This window comes from Pelobates fuscus, chromosome 5 (assembly GCF_036172605.1).
Source record: "Pelobates fuscus isolate aPelFus1 chromosome 5, aPelFus1.pri, whole genome shotgun sequence".
In the NCBI taxonomy this organism is placed as follows: Eukaryota; Metazoa; Chordata; class Amphibia; order Anura; family Pelobatidae; genus Pelobates; species Pelobates fuscus.
In genome coordinates this window covers 223,679,979-223,703,121 of record NC_086321.1, presented here as the reverse complement: position 1 = coordinate 223,703,121, position 23,143 = coordinate 223,679,979, and the positions used below count along the sequence as shown (strand labels likewise).

Below are 23,143 nucleotides of genomic sequence, written 5' to 3'. Positions count from 1 at the left end.
GGTGTATTTCTCTGTACAGGCTGACAAGTTTATTCACTAAAGGGAGAATTCAAAGTGCTTTTTCAAATTTTAAGACCAAAGCAGCTGAACCAAAACTATATATAATTATACCCCCTCCCCCCAAAAGAAAGTGTGTGTGTGCGTATATGTATATGTGTGTATACATACACACACACACACACACACAGTTTCTATTTAAATGTGTAGTTAAGACAACATAAAAAATGTTAAAGTATAAACTGCTTTCTCAATAATAGGTGAAATGAATTCTGATGCAGGATATATGCTGAGCCTTAGCATAACGGTGTATTTAGGAGTGGTTATAAATAGGGATGAAACTGGACATATCACAGTTTATTAGGCCATAAATAAGCTATGACGTTCAGGGAATCTTAAAATAGGATAAGATCTTGTCCCCTTTCTTTCATCCTATATCACAAGGAAAAATTGCAGAGGATTTCATTGTAGACCTCACACACCATGAAGTAAAAAATATACGGAATGAACTGGTATGTAGTAACATAGTTACATAGCTGAAAAGAGACTTGCATCCATCAAGTTCAACCTTCATCATACATGTTTTTGCTGTTGATCCAAAAGAAGGCAAAAAACCCAGTCTGAAGCACTTCCAATTTTGCAACAAACTAGGGAAAAAAATCCTTCTTGACCCCAAAATAGCAGTCAGATGTCTCCTTGGATCAAGAGGCTATTACCCCAATGTCTGTATGGACTCTGATAAAACCACCTCTTCAGGCAGAGAATTCCATATCCTTATTGCTCTTACTGTAAAAAAAACAAAACAAAAAAAAACTTTTCTTTTACCTTAGATTAAATCTCCTTTCTTCCAGCCTAAATGCGTGACTTTATGTCCTATGTATAGCCCTGTTTATGAATAGATTTCCAGATAATGGCTTGTACTGGCCCTGAATATATTTGTATAACGTTATCATATCCCCTCTGAGACGCCGTTTTTACAAACTAAAAAGATTTTAACCTTCTTCGTAACTAAAATGCTCCATTCCTTTGATCAATTTTGTAGCTTGTCTCTGCACTTTTTCTAGTGCCATGATATTCTTCTTTAGAACATTGCACACCATGTTCAAGGTGTGGTCTTACCGGTGATTTATAAAAAGGCAAAATTATATTTTTATCCCGAGAATTTATGCCCCTATTTACACACGACAAAACCTTACTGGCCTTGGCAACCACAGATTGACATTGCATATTGGTGCCTAATTTGTTGTCTATAAAAATTCTCAAATCCTTCTCATGTGTGGTTATCCCTAGTTCACTACCATTTAGGGTGTAAGTTGCTTGTGCATAACTTTACATTTCACTATATTAAATTTCATCTGCCATTTTAGTGCCCAGTCCCCCAATCTATCTAAATCCCTCTGAAGCAAAGCAATATCCTGCTCACATTTTATTACTTTACAAAGTTTTGTGTCATCCGCAAACACTGAAACATGGCTGTCAATGCCTAAGTCAAGATCATTTCTAAATATGTTAAATAGAAGCGGTCCCAAAACAAAACCCTGAGGGACACCACTAACTGTGCAATTTGTTTCGTTCTGAATGTCAATTTGGACAAATTTCGGGCAATTCGGACATTCAGAGACTTCCGAATGTCCGAAGTGTCGAAGTGGAAGAATGAAGAATGTTACACTGTATACCAGTTTAAATAAAAAGTATACAAACATAGCCAGGATTCAGCTGTAAGCATTTGCAACACTTGCAACAATCAAGTAACACACATTCATATAAAATGTTACTTCCATTACAGTCAGTGGATGGGGATGAGTAAGTAGATAACTCCCTAATTCCCACGGTATTAGGGAGCTATCTACCAAAAGGCTGAAAGACCTAAATTGGTCTTTCAGCCAAATTTACTAATACTAAGTAAAAATTACTTAGTATTAGTAAATAATCTGCCCCTACTGCGAGGGGGGCATGTCTATTAAACAGTGAGCAGCCTGTGGGTTTTTTTTTGTTTCTTTTCCCATTTTAACAATGATTGTACTAGTTACATTAAAAATCTATAATGTGTAAATATTATGTTGTGAGATGCAAAAAAGTAAAAGGATTAAAATGATAGTAACATTATGGTAGAAGAAGTAGGACGATTGAGAGAGCCCAGTTTTGTGACGCTCTATAAGTCCCCACTCCCGAGCCCTCACCCATGACACGCGAGTGGGGCTTTTTAAACTAAAGGGGGATCTTTAGCCGCACCCCTGGCCCCCACCCCTGAGTGGCGGGTGGGGGCCCTAAAGTAAAATAGGAGGGAGGACCTATTGTCCTCCCCCTGGCCCCCACCCCTGAGTGGCGGGTGGGGGCCCTAATGTAAAATAGTAGGGAGGACCTATTGTCCTCCCCCCGGCCCCCACCCCTGAGCGGCGGTTGCGGACTTAAAGTAAAAAAGGAGGGGGACCTATTGTCGTCCCCCTGGCCCCCACCCCTTGTTTTGTTTGTTTTTTTAACAGTGAGCAGCCACAGTCTGCTCACTGATTAATATACATGCCCCTACTCGCGGTTTAGCGAGTAGGGGCAGAATGTACTAATACTAAGTAATTTTTACATAGTATTAGTAAATGTGGCTGAAAGACCAATTTAGATCTTCCATCCTTTTGGTAGATAACTTCCAATGTTAACTAGCCAATGTTCTACCCAAGAACAAGAATATTCATTTAGACCAATTTCTTTTAGTTTGAAGACTAACCTATTGTGAGAAACCGTATCAAATGCCTTGGCAAAATCCAAGTAGATAACATCCACTGCAACACCCTGATCTATACTTCTACCTACTTCTTCGTAGAATGCAACTAGGTTAGTTTGACATGACCTATGTTTCATAAAACCATGCTGATTATTGCTAATAACAAAGTTCTTCCCAATGAATTACTGAATATTATCCCTTAATAGCCCTTCAAATATTTTCCCAGTCACAGAAGTTAAAGGGACACTCCAGGCACCCAGACCACTTCTGCCCATTGGAGCGGTCTGGGTGCCAACTCCCACTACTCTTAACCCTGCAAGTTCAATTATTGCAGTTTTTTTATAAACTGCAATAATTACCTTGCAGGGTTAACTCCACCTCTAGTGGCTGTCTACTAGACAGCCACTAGAGGTCACTTCCTCCTTCATAGCACAGGAAACCTGTGCTAGAGCGTCGCTGGACATCCTCACGCGGTATGAGGACCTCCAGCGTCGCTCATTTCCGCATAGGAAAGCATTGAAATTATTTTTCAATGCTTTCCTATGGGGAGCGCTAATGCGCATGCGCGGCATTGCCGAGCATGCGCATTGGGTCTCCTTGGCTTGTGGGCGGGATCAGTCTCACCTACCGGCCGACGCAATGCAGAGGAGGAGCGGCGCGGAGGAGGAGACAGTGCTGCGGCGCGGAGGAGGAGACCTCGTCGCTGCCTCAGGTAAGTGACTGAAGGGGTTTTCACCCCTTCAGTAACCGGGGATTGGTGGGTGGGAGGGAGAGGGACCCTCCAGTGCCAGGAAAACGGATTGTTTTCCTGGCACTGGAGATTCCCTTTAACCCCTTAAGGACCAAACTTCTGGAATAAAATGGAATTATGACGTGTCAGACATGTCATGTGTCCTTAAGGGGTTAAGCTCACAGGTCTATAATTTCCAGGCAAGGATTTTGAACCCTTTTTAAATATAGGAACGACGTCTGCCTTCTTCCAAACTTCTGGTACAATACCTGAAACTAAAGAATCTTGATAGAGTAAATACAGAGGTTCACTTATTTCCCCACTTAGCTCCTTAAGTACTCGTGGGTGAATACCGTTAGGCCCCATAGCTTTATTTACATTTTCTTTAACTGCTGTAGCACCTTGTCTCAAGTCATCCAATCACAATCATTTATGCAAAATAGTTTTGCCCTACTCTGACACAGTTCTGGGGGGATATCAGAGCATTACTCTTTCAAAAACCATTTGAGCTGGACCCCTGGCTTTTCTTACTTTCCAAACTCCAGGAAGTTATGACCCACAGGGAACAGAAATTATGTATTAGAATATCTCTGGCAGCGAGACAAGTCATTGCGGCACACTAGTTTCAGCCCTACCCGCCACCGATAGGAGAGGTCAGGACAAAGGTAAAAGAAACTCATCTCATGGACCAATTAACGACAACCGTACATAACACCCTCCCCTTGTTCTATAAAAATGGGAACTGTGGCATGAGTATATGGATAAACTTTAAATAGCCACTTCTATACATGGTAGAATCATCTGGGATTCCTGGGGGGGCCCTACGACCCACTGAGAACCAATATACTTCGGGACTTACACATGGGCAACGTCCTTGGTTCTGGGAGATCTAGAGAGAAGTAGAGACTGGGGATTGGGGAAGGGGGGAGTAATTTTGCCCCCTAACCCAGTAAACAGAATCCCATACCCCACCCCCGGCGAGCCGAAAACTAGGGAAAGGAAAGCACTCTAGAAGTGATATTTACTCCCAGAAACCCAGGACGGAAACCCTAACTTTGGCGGATAACTTTCACAGAGGATACATCACAAGTATCTATTGATTACCCACTCCATCCCTACTCTACCCCTCCTTCTTGTTATATCTACATATACTTTTTCTTGCTCATTGGTTGGGCCAGTACCTGTAGTTCCATCAGTCGCATAATTATCTACTAACAAGTCTCTTATTATATGTGCATACTCGTTATCAGCAAGTGGGTAGGGTAGGGCTGCTTATATGGTTACAACCAATGTTACCAGGGCTGGTGCAAGGATTCTTGCCGCCCACCCATGACCTGATCCTTGACTCCGCCTCCTCACCCAACCCAAATAATTCAAAAATTTTAAAGATTAGCTTTTAATTATAAAACTTACTCATATGCAAAACCTAACATAGCTGCATTGCACATGTATGAACTGGCAACAAGAGTGTAAAACATCCAATCAAAATAACAATATAAATAAAATTATATAAAATGGCATATCCAATGGTAAACTAACAAAAAAAATGACAAACACTTTCAGATAGGCGGTTCCACATAGAATGACTACATATAAGTGCTGCATCATGTAAATTAAGCTAAAGAACAGGTTTTAGCTGATCAAAAATGCACACAAGAAAAGTACATTGTGCAAAAAAAGTCTGTGGAACAGCACCATTGAACACGAACATTCCAATATTTCTAACATATTTTAATAAATACAGTACAAGAGAAAACATCTAAATATGGGTCAATAAACTATAAACAAAGTGCAAATTATAATAACAGTGCAAACCTAAATACAGTCAGTAATGCAAGTGCCGATTTTTGATTTCTGAGCTGTTCAAGCATCCCTTCACGAAGGCTATTGGGTCTACAAAAATAATTGATCTTTCTTGCTTTAACATCAGCAAAGTTCATCAACAATGTTTTAAAAGTCAATATCTTGAGCAATGGTATTCTCAATAGACCGCATGGCAAGACCCACTAGCCGTTCTTGCGACATTGAAGAACACCAGAAGTCACTGTGATAAGGAGTGTAAGCAGTATGTGAAGTGCTATTGCTACATTTGGAGCAAAATCATTCCTGACTGCGTAGCCCAGAACGTCAATTAGCGTCATGCTTGGTGATACAACAGGAGCCAAGACAATAAGCTCTTCACACAGCTGCATTCCAGCAATATCATTGATATCAATATCAATATTCATTCTTGGACTTTGTATCTGTTAGCACTTCTAGTAATGTTGTAAACCTCTTGAAGAGTTGCTCCATATCTATGTCTTTAAGTTTCCTGATGTCTTACAAAAACTGAAAATAGTGGCTATGACCGCTAAGCTGTTCAAATTTCTCCTGAACAGAATTGATTACGACATCCAAGATAGAGTAGAAGCACTCAACTTTAAACTGTCTTTGTGGATCTTGGATTGGATCATTGTAGAATATTGCATATTCTATGTTTTTATTGATTATATATGGATGTGTGGATTGACATAAGTAACAGTATAAGTCACATGGCTTTCTTTGTCTGAGAGCTCTGGAATGTAAGTTGGGGGTTTTGTCCTTATATGGCTAGAGTTATAGTCTGACGTCATTATGGCACTTCTATATAGTAACTGAACAAAGAGACTCGAGGTCTCTTGGCTCTCTCTGGCTCTCTCTTGATGTAAAGATGTAAGGATATAACTCTCCTGTCAGGAGTCCAGCATTACCATCTGCTGTTGAATGTTCATTATCCTGTAACATCATTTGTTGTTTTATTATGTATCCGTAACTAAGAATAAACCTGAAGAAACCGTAAGTCAGATTGCGTATTAGTACTTTTCATTAATATAGACATATTAATGTGGCGATTTAAATTTGGCCCAAGACTATAAATACAAAAGACGTATACATCAATCAACTGAAGAGAAAAAGAAATTAAGAAAATTTAACATTGACGTTGACGATTCCAACCAAATTTTACAATCATCTTCTCCCTTGTAGGAAAAAAGTCTCTTCTTTTTCCTCTGTTTATGCACTGAAGAAGGGAATACAGGATTAATATCCATTTTCAATGCCATTATTCGTGCTTCTGTAAATAACTCGTCAGACCGATAAGTTATCAAGTAGACCTTGCTGGCCTATAAGAGCTCCACCACATCCGGAAAGTAAATTTTTGACTCTGAAGAAGCTTGCTTACTTGATTAATGTGACTTAATATATTAAACCACATTACTGTCAAACACAAAAACATAAAGCTGTTCACCTCTTTTGCCAATGATGCGGCCTCATTTCTTGCAAGAGAAGCAAATGCTGCATCTTCTTCGATTTCCATCAGCGCATCATATATTTCAGCCATTTGGAATCTGAAAGGACGAATAGCATCAATTCTGCTAGACCATCTTGTATTTGATAGTGACTTCACCGTCAGTCTATTGGTGTGCTTCTTTAAGATGTCCCGATTTCTGTTGAGCCAGACAAAAAAACATATTTTCTGCATGGTGCCAAAAAACGAACTGGCTTCCCTACAAACATAACAGCATCATTGACCAGGTTTAAAGAATGAGCACTGCCAGGAACAAAGAATGCCCTTGAATTAAAATCATTGATTCTTTTATGAACACCAGAGTGCTTGCCATTCATATTAGACCCGTTGTCATACCCTTGACCTCTCATATCCCTTAATGGTATGTTCAGTGCCTCAAGCTCTGCCAGAATAGAGTCAGTCAACCCTTCACCAGTTGAACTATAAACTGGAATGAATCCAAACAAAATTGTTTTTTTGTTTTTTTTCAGTTCAAGGTTGGCTGTTGGTGAGTCCCCTCATGTGATTGACACAAACCTAACAACGATGGTCATCTGTTCCACAAGAGCAACATCTGGGGTGCAGTCAAGAATGATGGAATAGTATTTAGCTTTTTTTTTTTTATTAGTAGCAGAATCAGTCTTGCCATTTCTTTGGAGATAAGGCCAATCAATTAATTTTGGATATCCTTTCCCAGACATAGTAATGAATTTCAGATTTTTTTTTTTAAGGTGGTTTTGCATAACGGTATCAAATGTAGCAAGCATTTCCACGAGTTGCAAATAATTACCATTGTTTTCACTATATAGAGTATCGTTCCTTCCTCTGAAAGCCAAGCATTGCTTACCAAGATATTGGACAATAGCTACAAGGCGTTGAAGAACACTTTGCCAGTGCTTTGTTTCTGCTGTTGGTAATCTCTGGTAAGCCCGGTCAATAGTTCTTCCTGATCCAAGTCTTAGCAATAATTCATTCTACCTTCCCACAGAAGCAAGATGATTTGCAGACTGCTCATGTCTTGTCAAAATGAGATATTTTTCCAGTCACCAACACCTCCAGCAATTAAACTTCTTTCTTTGTTTGCAAACAGTTTGCAAGAAAAACAAAACTCTTTGTTTAGCTTGTAATAAATTTGCCAATGTCTGTTCTGCAGTTCTCCATTTCCAAGGTGGCGTTTGTAAAGGACTGCTGTAAAACTTCTATTAGATGCATCTATGGGAAACACAAAGTGCTCATTTGGCTTTGCAGGCCCATTCATTACGATGGTATCCCGAAATGAGGTAGTGATGACATCAGGCCAGTCTGCTGGATCTGAGAAATACAGTGGTAATGCAGTGATCTATTTTTCTTGTAGTTCAGGTGATTTTGGAGAGTTCACGTCTTCAATATCGTTGGTTGTTGAAGGTCGTTCATCGCTCTCCATCTGCACAGGATTCTCTTCAACTTCACAATCTGGTTCATCATTCGATTGTGTGGCTTTCTGCTTTTGGTCAACATTGAAGAATTTGTTTAATGAACCAGCCATTTTTTGTTCCTGTCATTACATTGACTGGCCAAGTAACTTATATTTTATATGAATGTATGTTACTTGATTGTTGTAAGTGTTGCAAATGCTTACAGCTGAATCCTGGCTATGTTTAGAGCACAGTTATAGCTCCAGGAACTGGAGAATGGCCAGGTCTAAAAATATCAATGGCCGCATACAAATATGATGAACCAACTGTACTAATGTGTTAATACATGTATAACTGGAAGGTGCATGCTGCGATTGAATGACTTTATCAACAGCATATTGAAAGATATGTTTCCTGCTGTGTCTAATCAGGGCAGTTTTAAGGCGTGGGGGAGATAATATGTATGTATTGGTATATATCTATTATGCAAATGTCCCTACTGTCACGATTCGGGGAACCCAACACGCTAACACACACAGACACACACACAGAAAGTGTGCAGTACCGGTCCTTAGAGTGGCCGGGCTAAGCACACATAGAATAGTCAGGAGACAAGCCGAGTAAGGGGAACCAGAAAACAGAATAACGAGAAACAAGCCGAGGTCACAGGGTAGGAGAAAGTCACAAAGTCAGTATAACAAGCCAGAGAGTACGTAACCAGAAAGCACACTTTCAGTATCAATACTATAAAGCAAAGACCACAACAGGGCACTGAGAGACAGGAAAGGTAAGTATAAATATCCTTGCCTTAATTCTGATTGGATAACTTCCAATCAGAATTAACAAACACACGTGGGGGGTATCTATACCCCCCACTGTGATTGGTGCACTGTCGCTTTAACGCTGGGTCACGTGAGCGACCCCGGCGTACTGATATTAGTGCCGGCTCCCAGCGTGCAGCGTTAGACATGCTGCCGCTGGGAGGAGGAGGAGAGGACGCGAACGACGTGTCAAGAGGAGAGGACGCCGCTCGCCGACCGGTAAGAGGAGGGGGGACCGCGGGCAGCGGCGGACCGAGGGTGAGTGCTGCGAGAGGATTGCAGCCTCCCCGCGGAGCTCTGACACCTACTCTGCAGAAAATATACATTCATCCTTGCTGAACCAAGTCCTGGAACCAAATATAAATAGTCTGCATTCTCTACCAGAAGCTTCTCAGATGTTGAAATAAATAATTGCAGATATACAACCGGGTTACTCCTGAAAACTATGCTTCCCAGTATCTTGTACTAGTTAGTGCATATAAACTGTGGTGAGGCAAAGCATAGATCTCATGCTGATTACACAGCTCCACTACCATCACCTTGCAAACTGCTTCTTAAAAGCACATTTGTCAAGAAATTGTAGTCTTTGTGCCATGATGGAAAAACAAAATCTTCCCTGCAGCCTCAATGCTTACAACTACTTTGTGAACTTAATTACTCCTGTTCTGCACTGTTTAGGCAGCTCTCAGAATCCTAGGAGAAGACTTTTGAGTTTCTGCAAAACTTCAAGGAAGAGTAAAGAGACTGGACTTTTCTACAAAGCTGAGACTCTCTAAATATACCACAATCCTCCAGAGGGACCGTTTGTTGAAACTCCTTACTGGTATTTTGAGGTCCTATGTAATGAAGTTTGTCTGAGGCCTGCTGTTTTAAACTCTCTTCTATAAGAGGAAAAGTGACCCTGCTTACCTACTTTGGATCTGAAGCTATTTTAATAGCCTTAGAAACGTACTCTCTGAAGTGTTTTGTTGTTGTTTTCAGCTGCTAAGCCCAAGCTCTTCAATATTTCAACATTTATTCAGAAAATGGTATGCGGTCTGGGACACCATGAGAGGCACACAATTCAACTGAAAATCTTGGTACCACTAAATGGATATTCTTTTTCTACAGGTCATTAGGGTTTCCAAAAAAAGCCTTGCTGTTCAGAATTTCCACTTATATAGTGCACAATGCATGCATTCATAAATAAAATAAAAAGAACTCCTACTTACAAATTGGGAGCAGAATGGAGTTGCTCCATTCACAGTATGTTGATAGTTTGTATTCCCACCAAGAATATAGCCGATATCGTGCAGCAAAGTGCGAGGTTCTATGATGATGGCTAAAAGCAATTAAAATAAACACACTAACACATTTTGCCTGCAAAGGTCCCCTTCCCAAGTACTCTTTTTTTTTAACTCTTGACCATACTACAAACATTGCACTACACTTCCCATTGTACTTTGTGCTGTTGGTCTTATTAAATACCAAGGCTCTGCCGTGGTCACATGACCACAATCACGAACACTACCTTATGCATAATTATACTCATCAGGAGGATCATGTGATCGTGGCTACAATATACCATATTTACTCAAAACTAGTGCGCCATTGAATCTAACGAACACCTCAATTTTTGAAACCTGGAAGCTAAAAAATGTTTTTGCTGTCGAATGTAATGCACATTTATACAAGAAGATCCTACTATAAAACATTGTGCTACAATGAAAATGTTGATGGTCATATACCATAGTAACATTGATGGTATTCCAACATGCAGGGCAGTATTCCAACATCATGACTCCAAACACACCTCCAAGACGACCACTGCCTTGCTAAAGAAGCTGAAGGTAAAGGTGATGGACTGACCAAGCATATCTCCAGACCTAAACCCTATTGAGCATCTGTGGGGCATCCTCAAACGGATGGTGGAGGAGCGCAAGGTATCCCACCTCCGTGATGTCGTCCTGGAGGAGTGGAAGAGGACTCCAGTGGCAACCTATGAAACTCATGTGAATTCCATGCCCATGAAGGTTAGGGCAGTGCTGGAAAATAATGGTGGCCACACAAAATATTGACACTCTGGACCCAATTTGGACACTTCCGCTTAGGGGTGTACTCACTTTTGTTTCCCACGGTTTAGACATTAATGGCTGTTATACAGGCTTGCTACTTTACATTGTAGCAGAGTGTAATTTCTTCAGTCACATGAAAAGATATAAAGAAAAATATTTACAAAAATGTGAGGGGTGTACTCACTTTTGTGAGATAGTGAGTGTGTGTGTGTGTGTGTATATATATATATATATATTGTATTTTATGGGGAATTCTTTATACCACACCACAACCGACTGGTTCCAACTCATTGATGTTATGGTTATTATATGCTAGATTTCTGTATACGGCTATATTGCCCCGACTACAAATTTGAAGGCTTGGCCTGTAGTTGTGGGAGGGGCTTGAATTCCCTTTAAAAGGGCTCCGAATCCACTCCCACCTTACCGTTGCTGGTCTGGCGAGTCACCCCACCCACCACTCCCTCTATTCATAAACACACTCTAAGGAAGGCCCACTTTTATTACAGGCCTACTGCTTTGTCAGTTCCGGCACACCACAACCGACTGGTTCCAACTCATTGATGTTATGGTTATTATATGCTGTATACGGCTATATTGCCCCGACTACAAAAAAAAAAAATATATATATATATAAAAATCCATATATTGAAAATATCTTCATATATATTCTATAAGGAGAGGATTTTCTTATTCAGATTAATACAATTTATTGAAAAATGGGGGATCTCAAATTCATGATTAAGACCATGTGGGATAATGATATTCCATTTATAGATCCATTCCATTTCCTCTTTACTTAATCTCTGATATCCCTCCCTCTCCACTTATGGGAAATTTTATATATTCTGAACACCATCCCTTTTGGATCCTGATAATGAAAACATTTCAAGTAGGAAGACCCGCTATGATTCTCAAATCTTTTAATTATATTGCGCGTATGTAGAGTGGCCTTGTGGTCTTTCCCACATAATTTAGAATACATGGACATTTTAAAAGATAAAGTAACATGTCATGAATTCTTTAATATAATGTATTTAACCATTTCTTTGTTTTAAACTCCCTAATTATTCTCTTATGGTTGTCTGTTCTTCTACAAGCCAGACATTGTCTGCAACTATAGAAGCCTTTCTGAAATTTAAGTTTAATAGGTTCTTTTTTTATCGGTTTTATTATCACTTTTTGTTAATGTACTTTTTAAATTATCGACTCCTCTGCAGATAAAAGTAGGTTTAATAGGTAGAAAATATTTTAATATTCTTCTAATAAAATGGGCCAATATTTGTTAAAAAAAAAAAAAACTTTTTCCGGGGGACGGAGCCTGGCTGTGGAGCTGATCAGACACACTCTCTGTTAGCTCCCGGGCGTGGGCCCGATAATCGACTGCAAACAGGGGCAAAAAGCCTTGGATCGAACCGCAACCCACCTCATCTTACTCTATTGAGGCTCGTGAATCGGGGGATACCCTTCAAGCCCAAGTACCCGTCAGAATGACCGAGCCGAGGCTTGGGGACTACAGCATGCAGGGCATGGGAGAGACGGCCGCTCTCCCAGCCCATCAAGACAAGCAACACCCACGGTACCCGGCTCCCCCTCCCCCCCCCACAGGACCGGCGGGGGTTATCCCGGTCCAACTAGCTCGGATCCACACACCTCCGTGGTCTCTGAGGACTGGCACGAACCTTAGCCAACTACAATGCCTGCAGTCGGATAGCCACTATAACATGGCGGATGCACAGCCCAGCGAAATGCACGTGTCTCCCCCCCCCCCGGAGGAATAGGATAACCTGCTGACACGCGAGCTGTCCATTCACCACCCAAGAACGGATGCTATCCAGAGGCACAAAGAGGCTGACACATAGGCTCTGAAACCCCAAACCGATGCAGTCCTCGTTTAAATAAGTATATAGCCCCACACATAATGTATGCTCCTATGATAAGCTCCCAACCATGCACCAGCATTACACAACATATCTACTTACAGATACTCCATCTAGCATCACGACACCCAACTTGACACTTAAACTTGCACTGTACCCTGCTATATGGCGGTCCCTCCAATCACTGTCTAAACCACAGTTGGTTACTTTCTGTTTGTTGCCTAAGTAAATCGAGATAATGCCTGTTTACACAATACCTACGGAGGTACGTCTATCGTTAAAAATGCATGTTATAGGCTCACTCATCCAAATAATCTCACAAGCATGTACTCTATCTCTTGTAACCATACTTGTTAAGGTCGAGACACGTCAGACAGTCAAAGCCTATTTCTTGGTATACATATGAGCTCAGCTCCACTAGACTGTTAGCAGTCATGTTGTAATAACACTGACCTGGCATTAGAAGTTGCCTATCGGCTGTCAAGCTAATTGTATATAATGGCCATATGCGCCCGGCTAAACTGAGAGGGCAAAGTTCTTTAAAACATAAAATGAAGCAGATACTTATGTGAGAAAATACCGATGTTATCAACTACTGTGTTCAGCATGTTTAAGTTTCATTACTTTTAAAACAAAAAACGGAGGCATCGTTTCTTTGGGAAATGTTATTCTTTGTTGTGATCTCCTTAAGGTGTATTTATACTTGCACATTTCCCTTCTTTTACTTCTGTATCCCAACTTATTTGCCTTAATAAAAGAAAGATTTACAAAAAAAAACTTTTTCCAATTTTCATACTAAAATTACATATAAAAGGTACATCCTCTATTGCTTATTTTTTTTCCATTTTGTATTCTAATAGACAAAAAAAATTCTTAACTATCCTCTGGAAACGTTTTCCAGCTAAAGTGAAAAATGACAACTGACAAGGGCTAAAGAGTGATGGTTAGACAACTGGGTCGGAGCATCTTCAGTACAACAAGTCTTGAGGAGAGTTCCTAGTGGTTAGTACATACCAAAAGTTTTTCAAAGAAATAAAATAAAATAATTACTGGCGCCTAAGGTCCATTGATTTATGTGGGGAGCTAAAGGTAGCCAATCTGGTTCATTCCCTCAGAGCTACTGTAGCTTTAAATTGCTGAAAAACTTAATGTCGTAAGCATTAAAACTAGACCATGGTGCAATGGAAGAAGGTTGCCCGGTCTGTTGAATCACATTTTCTTTTAGATCAGTCTTATGGCTGAGTGCATGTGCATTGTTTACCTGAGTAAGAGATGGAAGCATGATGCACTATGGGAAGAAGGCAGGAAGACAGAGGTATTATTCTCTAGACCAGTTTTTCCCAAACCACAAAATATTTCCCTGGTGCTATGATCATAGCATTGGGAACCGTGCCTCCCTCTCAACCGCCGGCTGTGCAGGACTGGAGGGGAGATCAAAGATCACCCTCTCTGGCCCGCTAGCTCTCTAATGCTGGCAGGGGAGGGAGAGAGGACCTGGGAGAGCTCAAACCTGTAGCTCCGCCGGGTTCTCCTCTTGCCATCTTGGAGCGTTGCTGCGGTTACCATGGCAACGCTCCAAATCTCATGAGAATAAACTCACCTGGACTATCAGGGCTTCCCCACGAACCACCAGGGATTAGTACTGTCCCCCCTCCCAGGCAAAGGTAAGCAGGGAGGGGGGATATGGAAATAATTGCTTTTAGTTACAAACAATAGCCCCCCATACACACACACTGCCCTCCCCATAAAAACATGCTGTACCCCTCATGCACAAACTGCCCCATATACACACACACAAACACAAAACATCCTTCACAAACACAATGAACCCCCGTACACGCACACTGCAACCATCGTGCACGCACAATGCAACCATCGTGCACGCACACTGCAACCATCGTGCACGCACACTGCAACCATCGTGCACGCACACTGCAACCATCGTGCACGCACACTGCAACCCTCACACACACACACACACACACACACACTACTGCCCCTATGCCCTACTATACTACTATAGCCCCTATACTGACAGATACCAGGTAAGTTGTCAAACTGTTATTAAACTATTTGGCTATTTACCCTGCCTGGGAGGGCACTACCGCACTACTGGCACCATAACCAATACAAAGTGCAGTAGTGGTTATTGTGCCTGGATTGTTTCTTTAAATAATCTACCAGTGCCCCTCCAAAGATTAGGTTCCGGATCTTCGCCTGAACAGCAAGCAATTCTGACGAACAGAGGCCCAGTATATGCTGTAGCGCTGTACATATATAGAACCTAGAAAATTGTTTTACTTGGGGCGCCTTGGAAAAATATTGAAATATTAAGGGCACCATAAACCTAAAATGTTTGGGAACCACTGTTCTAGACAATGTTCTGTTGGGAAACCTTGGGTCCTGGTATTTATGTGGATGTTACTTTCACATGTATAACCTATCTAGAGATTGTTGCAGACCACGTACAGCCCTTAATGGCAATGTGTTACCTGATGGCAATGGCCTCTTTCAGCAAGATAATGCACCCTGCCCCACTGCAAAAAAAAATCAGGAATGGTTTGAGGAACATGACAAAGAGTTCAAGGTGATGCCTCCAAATTCCTCAGATGTCAATCCGATTGAGCATCTGTGGGATGTGCAGGAACAACAAATCTGATTCATGGAGGCCTCACCTCGTAATATGCAGGACTTAAAGGATCTCCTGCTGATGGCTTGGTGCCAGTTACCATAGGACACATTCAGAGGTCTTGACGAATCAGAGTTGTTTTGGCAGCACAAGGGGACCTACACCATATTTGGCAGGTGGTTTTTATGTTGTGGCTAATCAGTGTATTTCCCCTAATTTGCAATGTTTGCCCTGGCACTACATTGTGCCGTAGTAGTACCGGTGCTACGATAATCAAACAATGTTTGGCTCATAAGATATAAAGGAACTTCCTAGCAGAAATGTCATGGGTTCGGGAATCTATTGCTGTTATTCCTTCAATTCTCCACTAGTCCTAAATCCAGATGTGCTGAATATAGTGAAAGTATTCCCTTTGTGTAGAGTTTCCCAATATGATGAACGCAACCAGTCGTATTGGGTAAAAGCAGCAATCTCAACTTTATTAGGCCACACTCTGCTTCTTATGCAGTGCCCCTAGCATGGGGTTTATAATACAAAATCACAGGGGGTGGGCCTGACCAGCATGGCGGATGGTCGCAACTTGCTGGAGCTCCCCAGCAAGCTGAAGGCCAAGCTGAAGGCCCAAGCGACCAGGCGAAGGCCCCGATCTGAGTACACAACATATCCAAAAAATGCTCAGATCTGTTCGGTAAAACGAAAGTTGAGTTATTATGTAAAATGTTGAGCTGGATGAAAGCTATTGTGTTAATTGTCATATGTAAAAGCTATTGTGCTTTTGGCTCTCGACACCAGAAAGGGAGCGATATGGAGCCCAGGTAAGAAGTATTTAGGTTATAGGTGCTTGTAGTGTTCTCTTAAAGCAGGGCTTGACAAAGCACAGATGCCAGGTCACCATGGAAACTAAGAATTTTTGTGCCTGGGATTTCAGAGCCCGTTGCAGACCCTGTCAGATGGAGGCCGAAGGGGGCTGGACGACAGTCGGAGAGCATTGGCAGCCACTCAGCCAGCCGGCCCCATGAAATGGAGGAGGTGAGGGGGCGTTGTCCTCTGTGCTCTTCTTGCTCTGTGTGCCTTCTAGTGATGCTGGGAGACAGAATATAGCACTGGACTATTTTTTTTTGTGGCCGTCTGAGTGACTGTCACTAGAGGTGTTTTTCTCTGAAAAGGCAGTGTTTACATAAGAAAAAGCCTGCAACGACAGGCTATAGACACCAGAACTACATTAAGCGCTAGTGGTTCTGATGACTTTAGTGTCCCTTTAAGAATTATATTTTTGTTGCTGAAAATTAAGCTTTAGTTAGTTAAAACCTGGCTCTTAACGTTTTTAGCTGGCTCTTAGATTCCATGCACCTTTTTCTTTGTAAATTCTTTATTTTGCCATTCAGGTGAGTACAAAAACATAGACGAACACCACAACAGCGTACATGTGCATGTAGACATGCTGAATAATAGTACAAATATTCGGGCATTTGTGGTCTTTGATTACGTGATATTCGTCGAGCGCCATAACAGCGGTCAGTAAGATGTATACAGTTTTAACATTGGTGCATGAGTGCGCACTTTTGAAACATAAGCAAACTCGATAATGACCGGCTGAGCCGAAACAATGAATTACTGTCTTATTATACTATAAAGAACTGCTGTATATTTAAGCTTACAGGGTTGACGGAAAAAACAAGGTAGTAACATCAATACTAAGACATATATGACACATAGAGCATAAAAGCAGGAGCCTCAACATTAGGTGACATTTGACACATAGGCTATTAAGCTCAGTTTAAGGTCTTATTCACTCATCTAATTCTATTATTGTGGGGTCAATATTGCGATTCAGTGTCCAATTCCTGATGCGTCACTGTTTAGAAAGCGATTCCCCAAATCCTAGCTTCAACCCGGAATCTCCTATAGAAATGAGCCCCAGAGGTAAATTATGAGGTAAATGTTAGCTTAATTGTTTTGGTTTGTTTGTGTATCTCTCTGGTCAGATGTGGGTTGTATCTGCAGCCAGTCGCCCTGATATGTTATAGATCGAATGCTCAGCTCCTATCCTCTTGGTAGTTAGTTGTGTCCTACCTAGAAAACTAGTTCTCCATGTGTCTGATCCCATTCTACCTCTGTCTTCCATGCACGTTTTTCAAGCCCTGTTTTAGAGCATGATTGTTCCATAAAAATTGAAAGCCGTTGTCAGTGACTCAGAAACCTTATGCTCATGTACAGCGAGTGCCACACACATATCAGGCCTTCCCCCAAAGGGAAGCATTGAATCAATGTTTTCCTATGGGTTTTGTCAAGATGGACTTTGTTTAACTGACACTTGGGGCAGAAACATATTTTGGAACTGCCCTCCCAAAACTGTAAAGCAAAAGGAAAAAATTGTGTTTCAGTTTCAGTACCGTGATACCTCAGAAGCTTCCTCCCTGTCTGCATTGCAGGAACCGACAACACAGCAAGATAGCAGGCATGTGGGGCATGGTACCCTATACAAGCAACATACCGGTTGGCAGGTCCCTGCTCTGGTGGAAGGGGGTGCTCTGTGCTTTCCCACCCGCCCTGTTTGTAGTACACTACAGAATAAAGTAAAATGTAAAATCTGTTTTTTTATTTTTTATTTATTTTTTATTCAGTTGTACATGCAAATGTTAAGAGTTGTTAGACACCTTCTAGTCTAGGAAAACGCTCCACCTCTCAGGAGCCTCTCACTCTGATATATGGGGATCTTTTCTTATTTTATAGTCTTGCAGTGGTTTGTAAGGATATGTAGTTTAGCACACAGTACCACTCAGCTGTTTGCGTAGTTCCACTTGTCAGACCAGATGATGTCATTCAGTGTTCAGTGTCTGCCATCCATTTCATCTCAGCCCTGTTCAGAAATGTGAATGATGCTGATCGCTGCAGTTAAGCAGAGAACAGCGTGCGCATTCAGCCGTGGTCCAGGCTCTGACATTCAGATAGGAGGGATGTACATGGTGCACACCTGCAGCAAAGGTGGAATAGAAAATATTCTTAGTTTGACACCAGTCACTAAAAGGGGAATCTTATAGCTGTAATGATTTTTGATTATATCTGCAATGATGTCACTGTGTCCTGATAATAATGATAGGGGACCAATTCACACTATAAGTTAAGCATGGAATCTAGGCGATCACCAAGCTTGAAATTAAATTTTATGAATGAGGCAAAAACCAATGTGCATTTTATGATGTGACAATGCAAAGTTGACCCAGCTGATTTAAATTTAGAAAACCATCAAAGGAAGTCCAGTATTACCGAGTTGCATACTCTGCTGCCTATTATGCAATTAGTGCAATCAATATGCTCCTTCTTTCAGCCACTAAAGGATTGTTGCAGAGCCAGTGATATGCTGCACATAGTCAGTCTAATATATATACAGAAGATAAAATATATTAAATATATTCCTTGCAGATTCAGATGGCTTGTTGAAATGGAACTTGACATTCTTATTCTCTAAACTACCAAGTTCTGCTACCAAGATAATTTCCAATTTAATGGAACACTCAAAGCACCATAAGCACTACAGCACACCATTTACATTTGACATCTGGGTGCTGGTCACCACCCAGTACTCTGCATTTATCTACCTGTACTCTGTAAACAGTCTTCCTCCCTGCATGGGAAAGTATGGGAACTGTATTCCCTCTGCAGAATATAGTAAGTGCCCTGAATTACCATGTGTTCCTACTGCACTAAAGCCCTTGTTGGTTCAAAAACAAAGTAAAAAGAATTAAAGTGAAGTGTTAGAATATACATGACCTATTTGTCCTGCCTGTGGAGGAGCTATATGCCTTTGTGATCTGCTTAGAGAACCAGTATGTTACCCAGGCCACTTGATCTCAATGAACTGTCCTAGGTACAGCTGTAACTTTGCAAAGTAAAACATTGATTTCAGTGGCAGATGAGGGAATAGAGTTTCACCTTGTAGACATTTCTTAAAAACTGAAGAGTCATAAATGTGACTCCAAAATGGGGCCATATATTACCAGAAGATATGCAACATGGCATCTCTAATACTTGGGGAAAATGTTGTGTATTTTTGAGGTGTATTGTACCAGTTGGTCAATATCCTAGAATTAGTCTCTTGATACTCGGTGTTTAGAGAACATTTGGTGAATATTTTTGAAGATCTGCATCCACAAAGGCCGATAAATTAGCTGTTAACGAGTAAACCCTACTAATGATAGGGCGGCCTGGATGATTGAGAAGACATTTATGGGTCTTTGGAAGAAAATAAGAAATAGGGAAAATCAGATTCTTTTATAATAAAAAGTCAAAATTAGGTTGTGAAATGATATTATTGGCTCTAGCATTTTTCCAATATAGCTTTCAACTGCAAATTAAATTGTACTGTTGGATCTTTTTTTAAGTGTGATATGTTTTTTTGTCATTTAGAATATCTTCTGTTTTGTTAACTTCAATGTCAATATCTTTTATTATCTTTGGCGACCACTAGAGGCTGCACATCATTCCAGTGAACTCTGTGGCATATATATAGCCGTTTTGATCCCTGTGGCTCCCATCACTCAACAAGTGGAACGCGGAAGTGTCCAATGGAACGCACTTCCGGTTCAGTGGTTTTTTGCTGTTGTTTTTTTTTTATACCAGCCAATATATGGGAGATGATTTGTTTGAAGATCTACTGGTGATCAAGTGCAAGAAGGGAACCAGTAGGACCACGGATTTGAAACAACGCCCTCTCAACCACCAATGAACTCAGGGATTAGCCCTATTTAAAGGGACTCTGGGGAGGGAATTGTTAGGCTGCTATTTCTGTACTAGTCTTTGTAACTGCTTTGATGTTATGGTCTCTGAGGAAGTTCCAAGTGTGGGACGAAATGCGTAGGACCACAGCTACTGCTGTTTTATCATTTTATTTGATTTATAATAAAAGCCGCCATTTTATACTACCATGCGGAGTCCTGATTTCCTGCAATTCTGCGGACAGCGGAGGGAGATTTTCAGCCCCCCAATTACATCGGGGAGGCACCCTTGAGCACATTATATGTCTATATCTTGTGAGTGCACCTTTTATACAGCGTATATAACCTGTTAAAATTGTATTGCACTGTTGTATTTTTATTTTTTATTTTTATTTTATTTTGCAGCCGTATGCCATTTATGTTTTGCTTGTATCTTTGTTTAAAAGTTCACTACCTGGGAAGTGATCCTTGGGAGGCTGCTCACCTGATTTATCTGATAAGTATATTACATACTTATTTCACACTATTCACACGTGATTGTGGTGATTAGTATTATATATATATTTCTATCTCTCAGATAACCACCATGCTTCACGACCTTTAAGAATATATGTCTGCTTACGTTTGTGGCTGGCTCTGTATTTATTTAAAATATGAGGGTTATTCACTAATTTAAAAAAAATAGTCTACATCAGCTAATTAGACCGAATTTAAATGTACTGATTTCTTTTTTTGAAAATGCATGGTTTAGTGAATAAGACCGTGTGTCTGAGCCAAATCGAATTGGAATCTGTCAATAAAGAATGCAATTTAGAAATGTGCACCCATACATCGACTTGTATTCTACTGTCTTGTGAGTGCAACCGTTTAAAGCGTAGAAATTGTTCTATGCAATATTGCACATATTGCATATGCATTGATTTCTTTTTTCTTGTAGATCCCATTTTTTTTGTGTGTATGTATATTTTGGAGTGTTAAGGGTACCTGATTGGGAGGTGGCCTTGAGAGGCTGAATTATATAGTGAAGCTTTACTTTTATTAATCACAATATTTTATTTTATGTTTTGTTCACCTTAACTTTTGGTTAAAAGGTGCTATTCACTAAACACATCTGTGACCACCTGGCACCCTGGCGGGGTACCTCCATCAATCGCTGCTTCCTAGTACTTGCGAGCACCATAAGCACTGCATGGGAAAACCATAACCACAGTAAACCCCACAAACCGCCGCAGCTTGGTTGGGGTCTCGCTGTCCTCCACCCACCCTGGGCCCAAGACCAGAATCCAGCTTTCAGTGGGTAGATTTTCCTAGTCCAGAGAGCAAAGCAGGCTGCTCTTACAAGAGCAAGTGTTGTGATTCAAGGGAGTATAGTGATTATAGCAATCCCCAGAGTGTGAATACAGCTCTCCAATCCCCCAAACATGAGCCTAGAATTCATGAAGGGTAAAATAAATCTTGTTTAATGGCAGCCACAACTGGCCTTATATGCAGGTCCCCATACAAGGGGCACTCCCCCTGGACCTGAGTAAACCACAGTAGAAACAAATACACAATCACATTGGCTCGCAGGTCCAGGATACTCCCATACAAAATAGGTCAATCCCTCCCCTATGCCAGGGAGATAATTGAGTCAAGCACTGTATTAAACTCTATCTCCAGGCACAAAAAAAACACAAATTTTTACAAACCCCCCAAAATACCTTAAAACACACAAAATCCACACAAAAGTTACATCCCCTGATAGCCCTAATTTGGGTGACTAACACAACCAAAAATCACCAAGATCAGTTCAAGGGTTCAGGAATTTCCTGGAAGTCTTATTTATGACCGACCGCACGTATGGTCCCATGCTCAAAACAGTTCCAGAGAATCAGGGCTTGCGGTCGGTAAGGTTCGGTAGTTTGGAAAACGAACAAACTACCGAACATAGTCCATGTTCTTACCCTGGAGCTTGTTCCCCTCATCCAGACTAACGATTTCACCAAACAGTGCCCTTCTAAATTGTATAGAACCAAACGGAGGTGATGATGGAAGTCCAGCGGTGTTCAGTAGTTTCTGTGTCCGATTCTAGTTCCATGAGATTCATTCCCAAACACCGCTGCCTGTGTTCATGCGAACAAGATGGCCACCACCTCGTGGTTGTCCATAGGAACCCAGATGAACAATTAGAACATTGCGGTGAGAACCGTTCCAAGGTGTTAATAGGTGTTAACAAGCTCCCGTGTGATCCCTGGTTCGTGCGGTTGTTCGGTAGTCGAACAGGACAATGTTAGAATAGGAGGGGAATGCAATCTACCGAACAGAATAGCAAAAGGCACGAACAAGGTCTTTTATGAACCTTTTTGCATGGCCCATAGTCCTGAGGCAAGACCCTGACAAGCAGGCCCCTCCAAGAACACGTGACGAGGCTCAGTTCATCACATCGAAGTATAGCTAGTAGCATATTTGCTAATTTTAATAGCAGAGTATAGTAAAAATCCTATATGTGTCACACACTTTTAAAAAGTTTTCTATTAATTACAGGTTATTCTCTCCGGTATAATTGGACTGACCACATGGAAGAGGCCAATGGTTCTTCTAGTAAGTATACTATATGTTCATATTTATTCATGTGGAAAAATGGGTAACTCATTCACTTTGCTTGTCTCCAAACACTGGACCCATCCTCTTCTTGCACTTGCTAATCTAGAAAGCCTAACAACTCTCCCAGAACCTAATCCAGATGCATTAATAGTTAATTTTTCTCTGCTCCCAAATCCCAAAATGTTATATATTTTTTGTGTGTGTTTTTTAGTCTCTCTGCAATGCCCCTAAAACTCTTTTCTTAGAGAAATTACTAATGCATGCACTCACATTTATATACAGAGACAAATATTCATACAGACACAAACTCAGTCATAAAA

At 41.0% G+C, this 23,143-nt stretch overlaps 1 protein-coding gene across 2 annotated transcripts in view; it reads left to right on the top strand.

The window, feature by feature from the left end:
• ENTREP1 (endosomal transmembrane epsin interactor 1) overlaps nt 1-23,143 on the top strand; it is a 105,088-nt gene that overhangs the window by 29,042 nt on the left and 52,903 nt on the right. For both annotated transcript variants that reach the window (XM_063455058.1, XM_063455057.1), the window contains one exon: nt 22,764-22,820. In XM_063455058.1, coding sequence (XP_063311128.1) covers nt 22,764-22,820 — 57 coding nt within the window. The remainder of the gene's footprint in view (nt 1-22,763; nt 22,821-23,143) is intronic.